The sequence below is a fragment of the Solanum pennellii genome, chromosome 1, assembly GCF_001406875.1.
Source record: "Solanum pennellii chromosome 1, SPENNV200".
Classification (NCBI taxonomy): domain Eukaryota; kingdom Viridiplantae; phylum Streptophyta; class Magnoliopsida; order Solanales; family Solanaceae; genus Solanum; species Solanum pennellii.
Window position 1 is genome coordinate 93361266 of NC_028637.1, and position 6186 is coordinate 93367451.

Here is a 6186-nt window from a genome sequence, read left to right on the forward strand (position 1 = left end):
CTCCCTACCCCCCTTTACCTTCTACCCCCTACCCTTTTACCCCCTATAATATGTAAAAAAAAATTATATTAAAATAATTAGATACAACTAATAGAAAAAAAATAATTATGAAAAAGTACCTAACTGACTCAATAGATTTTTAATTTCCATACATTCAATGAACCGATCTTTCCGGCAGTTGTAATTAACGTTTGCAATTATTGGTGTACTTTATTGATTGGATACTAAAAACTCATTTACTCTTAGTATAATTTGTTTCTCTTCTTTTTTTTAATAAATACAAATTTCAACGTCATTTAAATAGCACATTTTACATATATTTTTGTATAAAATGACAGAATTCAAAATTTCTTATTATTTTTTTAATTAAAATATATACCAAATTAAAACCACGCTTCAATCACGCATTGTTGGTCAAAAACAACAACCGCTCATAATAAACGTACCCCCACCACTATCCACTCTCTCTTTTCCTATTCAATTTTGACTATTAATGTAGTAATAAAGAAAATAACAAAAAAATTCTTTCTTCTTTTTCTTTGAGCAATACATATAATAATTTCTTCAGTTCTTTACCTACAGAGACAGCTCAAACTAACAATTAATAGACAAATATACCTAAACTAAACGAGAAACAAAACATTCTCGTCGAAGGCTAAAAAAAATTAAATCAAATCTGAATTAGTCGGATTACGATAAACAAAATTCAAAGATGGCCTAAAACACCGCTCTCGAACAAAACTAACATGAATTCTTCAGCACGAGTATTGATCTTAGCAATAAATTCTTCACAACGTGAAAGCACAAAAGAAAAAAGGGTGTTTTGACCTTGCCTCTTGGGAAGTTCATCAGTAACTTGCCTTCTGCAGATTGGGCACGTCCAATTCCACTCTAGCCACGCATCCACGCACATCGCGTGGAATGCGTGGCCACACTTGGGCAGTTGTCGACACTTGTCGCCACCGTTCACCTCGTCGAGGCACACTGCACAGTAACAGTAACCGATTTCCTCGACGACGACGTTGAACGGCGGCGGCAGATAGTTGTCGGGACTGAACCAACGGAATTTGATAGTGGAAATTAAGAAAATAGCGATGGCGGTAGCGGTAAACGTGGCTAATGGCTCAAAATCAAAATACATGTTTCTCTCTCTATCTATCTATGTTTTGATGTGAACGCGTTATATTAGAGCCGACAGTACTATTATACAAAAGTTACAAGCAAATAAATACAATAAGTTTTGGATTTATTATTTGCTAGGTCTATCCTGTCCTTTTTTTTAATTAATATCAGTATGATATTTATATTAAGAAATTTATAGTATTACTTTTGAAATATTACTAGTTGGGAACTTCAAAATATAAGTTGCAAAGAGTACTACCACGTATTTCATACACATACCGTACCACCGTAAAAACAATTAATTTTTTATTTTATTTTTTCATTCGATATTTTGTATTTTATTTTTTCACTCGATATTTTGTATTTATATGACTTTGTTAAATTTATATCAAGTAGGGCCTCAAGTCGGAAGGGGTAGCCGGGTAGCACACTTAGTAAGGATATTCTTATACTCAAACTTAAAAATATGTAATTAAAAAAAAATGATTTTATACATTACATTACATTTCTAAGTGATACAGATAATTTTAAATTGCAAAAAGTACTCTCTTTAAAGTGTGGTATGGGTAAATTCGAAGAGAGCGGGCTTTGCTTTGAAACCAAGTCACCTTTAGGGTGATTTTCAAGTTGTAGTTACTTGTAATGAAATGAAAAAAACTTTAATGACTTTATTGAAATGAAAAAAATAAAATAACTTTTACTAGGTAATTTTATTAAATCGAATAATCATTCGAAAAATAAACTCTAACAAAAATGGAAGGGGGAAATTTAATTATTGTTTTAACTAAAACAGAAATCGAGTTGATTGTAGAAAAAAAAATTAATCAAGCTTCCTGATTTGTTCAAAAGAAAAAAAAACTTCTATTTAATTGTATACTAATGTGTTTCTTTTTAATGGTAGGAAAATGCTAAATAATCAGAATTTGGTCAGAAAATTTAAAAAATTATAGTATTCTTTTATGGAAAAATTTCACATATAGCCACTTAAAAATAACTAATTACTCTGCATAGCTATAGTTTGATAATTACAATTTGTAGCTACATGCTATTTGGAGGAGAAAGGCGAGCGAGACTGGGAGACAAAGGAGAGAAGCGAGAGAGAGGGGGAAAAGAGTTGGAGAAAGGTGAATTGTATATGTATATTGGTTAGATAATTGTATATATTATACATATGTAATTGTATATATGGCAAGAGATTGGGAGAGGGAGGAGAGAGGCGAGCGAGACTAAGAGAAAGGGGAGAGAGGCGAGCAACATCGAGAGAAGGAAAAGAGTGGGAGAGAGGTGAATTGTATATGTATATAATTGTATATAACTGCATATTATACATATACATTTGTATAAATGACAAGCGAGTTGGGAGAGGAAGGAGAGAGACAAGCGAGATTGAGAGAGGAAGGAGAGAGGCGAGGGAGAGAGGGTAGAGATTGGGAGAGAGGTGAATTGTATATGTATATAGGCTAAAAAATTGTATATTATACATATTTATTTGTATATCCAGACGAATTATACATATACAAACATGACTAATTATACAAACTCGAAATCAGCCCACGTAATTAATGTATAATGTTAGTCGCGAGTAGTAATTATAGCAAACTATAGCTATAATGAGTAATTAAATAGTATAAATTTGTTTATCCGCGTTATTTTTCTTTTTTTTATTTAAAAATAAATTGATATTCTTTTTTTTTAATTAAAAAATATTAAAATTAAAAGGATAAAAATATTTAAAAGATAAATAACATAAACAAAATATCATTCTGATCAAATTTTCTGACCGAAAGCCAGAGTTTTTTTATAAAATGATTATAGAAGTTTTGCATGGCAAACATCAATGTAATCACCAAGACATTGACTCTCTTGAATTTTGAAAAAATCTTAAATTTAGTTAATTTTTATTATATACGTGGAAATATGAAATTATGCAATTTAAGTGGGGCACAATCCAAGAGTGCATGTGCCGAAGCTCGCAGCAGCCAAATGAGAATTACCGTGTTTGTGAAAAGTGCTGAGTGAGATAATTCACTTACGCAACTATACTATATTGGTCAGAGATAATACAAGTGTTTGAATAAGCAAATTAGACTTTTATTAGGAATTGAAATAAATACCATAATTATACCTTATTATAATTAAATTTATTTAAATCTTATTTCAAATTCGTAAACTTTTTTTTATGACTTAGATGTGTACTTAACAAATCCGGTTAATAAAATAAATTAATTTTTAACCTATTCAAAATTAAATAAATTAGCTGGATCAAAACAAACACGGAACTCATCAATGAAAAGACGCGCACAATACACAAGTACAATAAGTTCAAAAGCATAGAAAATATCAAAGATGCCCTCATCACCAGATATGAGTGGCACTTCGTTATATACTCCCTCCATTTTAATTTATTAGGTAATTTCAAAATTTTGTGATTTAAATAAATTAATTTTAATTTTAATTTTTCATATGACATATTTAAGATCATAATATTAAAATTTTCTTTTGTATATTTACGTAACGTTAGTTTAAAATTAGAAAATTAAAAAAAAAAATTATTTTCTTAAATTTTGTGTCAAGTCAAATCGGATCATTTTTTTGAAACGGAGAAAATACTTTTTATTTAATTTATAAATATAAATTTCATTTTAAAAATAAAATCTCTCACCTATGAATCATCGATCAAACTTCAATTATTTGATTTTTAAAAAGTGAAAAAGTCATATAAATTGAGACAGAAAATACGAGTTACGAAGAAAAAGAGAATTATTGTTCCAAGGGACCTGTTCTAAACCTAACTTTACATCACTGTTTAACTTTTTCAAAGAAATGAGGGGGCAAATTTTTGCAAGACGTCGGAGAAGCGAAATATATCAAATCACTGTACTGCTTGATATTTAAGCTAATTTGAATTTTCAATAGAATGAATGTGAAATAAAAAAAATAGTCAATAATACATATGCTTCGTAATAATCTTTTAATGAATTACAGGAAAAATCATTTCCTCCTATGAATAAAGTTAAATCATGATACTAAATTTGATACATAGATTATAAAAAGAATTTCTAAATTACAGGGAAGGAAAAAAAAAATCAAGTTCGGGGCAAAATTACGCTTTCGATCAAAGTCATCATGAGTTCTTCTGTAAAAGGACTAAAAAACTTGACCATAAAATCTTCACTCCGGGTAATAAGATAGGACAAAACGGTATTTTCACCTTGTTTCTTAGGTAGGTCATCAGTAACTTGCCTTCTGCAAATTGGGCACGTCCAATTGCGCTCTAGCCACGTGTCCACACACTCGACGTGAAAAACATGGCCGCATTTCGGTAGTTTCCGGCAATCTTCACCGCCGATAACATCGTTCAGACAAACGACGCAATTCTCTTCGCTGTAGTTTTCTTCCACCGTGAACGGCGGCGGTAGGCGATTGTCGGGGTTGAACCACCGTAATTTGATCCCGCAAATTATGAAAACGGTGACGGCGGTGATGGTCGTTATTAATAGCTGAAAATTAAAATCCATTGGATTCCGATCAGGAATTTCCCCAAGTGGTATGTTTGTAAGAAGAAAGAAGAAAAAGGGAAGGTAAAGTGGATAAATACAAATGAATGATCTGTCGAATTGGAAATTGGAACTGTGTTTTGACAAACAAAAAAATACACAACGAACTTGACCAGACTGGATGCATCGTAGATTCCTTTATCTTTCTTCCTTTTTATATTTTATTTAGATTTAGAAAATTAATTAATCAAAGCGAAATGGATAAGACTAAGCCGGTGATTAGACTCCTTAAGTCATATATATATATATATATATATATATATATGTCATGACTCGTTTGACGTAAAAGATTAAAAATAATAGATAAAAAAATAGTGATGAAATAAAAAAAATTATATAGTTTGATTGTCATATTTGAGATAACTTATCTCACTATTTACATCATACTGATGAAATAAGAACTCATCTCACTATTTATATCATATTGATGAAATAAGTTATTTCTTATACACGGAGAGATAAATTATCCCACTAGAATAGCTAACCTCGGGATAATTTATCTTGTGATATCCAACAAAATGACTCCTTAATATTCACACAAAAATCTTTATTTACACGGATAAGAAAATACTTACATCATTTATTCAAATTAGTACAACCATGATATTGACATCGAAAAAGGATCACGTATTAACAATGCTTCAAATAAAAATCACCATTAATGGCATAATTATATAAGGTTTTAGTTAAATTTTAAACAAATGTGTGACCTTTTCTTGGATTTAATCACATAAAATTAACCAACCTAAAAAAGTTTGATACGATAAAGAAAAAATTGTTTGAATAGTAAGCACTTCCCACTTTCAATCTTAAAATTATGAGTTTGAGTTACCAAAGAAGCAAAATCATGAACAGAAAATAAATTAAAATAGAAAAAAATTAATGCAATTTAATAATAAAATTTTCACAGACCAATTTGAACTAATAAATTTAAATAATTTGCGTCTCTACGAAGTGAGCATCTTGCTGTTTGGTTAAGTAAAGTGTTAACGTAAATGAGATGAAGCATAATTTGAGTATTTCCCGGGACGTGTACACCATGTTTCATACTTCTATGTCTTAACGTTGTGGCCTGTGCTAGTTATTGTTTGATGAAACAATAATTTATTTATTTTCATTTAGTTGTGTTAATTTAAAAGAGATTTTTGCAATTTTAGGTTCATTTTTTAAAATTATACTGGATAAAATTTTTATGTGGATCAATAGATAAAACGAAAATATGAAAGTAATTTTAAATTCGAAAAATTATCTGAAACACACACAACACATCACAAATTCACATCTGGAAAATCCATTTTACCCTATGAATTCGCCTTAAATTCACATATTTTAAAATTATATAAGAATATTACTTTCTTCATTTCCATTTATTTGTCCTTACCTTTTTTTTTGAAGTCAATTTTAAAATCAAACATGCCAAGTATATATTAGGTGAACTACAGCTGGTGATTGGTATTTGCCATTAGGAGTACTTCTCTTTATAGTCTTGGTTGTATTTGAAACTAAA

At 29.8% G+C, this 6186-nt stretch overlaps 1 protein-coding gene across 1 annotated transcript; it reads right to left on the minus strand.

Annotated features, from left to right (window-relative positions):
• Positions 1–511: 511 nt before the first annotated feature.
• On the minus strand, positions 512–1211 carry LOC107028407 (RING-H2 finger protein ATL46-like). The gene has a single exon (XM_015229466.2). The coding sequence runs from the start codon at positions 1139–1141 to the stop codon at positions 707–709; it is 435 nt and encodes a 144-aa protein (XP_015084952.1). The 5' UTR covers positions 1142–1211; the 3' UTR covers positions 512–706.
• Between the last annotated feature and the right edge of the window lie 4975 nt (positions 1212–6186).

Bases quoted from the DNA above. Each gene is read 5' to 3' on its own strand.
- LOC107028407 (XM_015229466.2), bottom strand. From the start codon at position 1,141: ATGTATTTTGATTTTGAGCCATTAGCCACGTTTACCGCTACCGCCATC.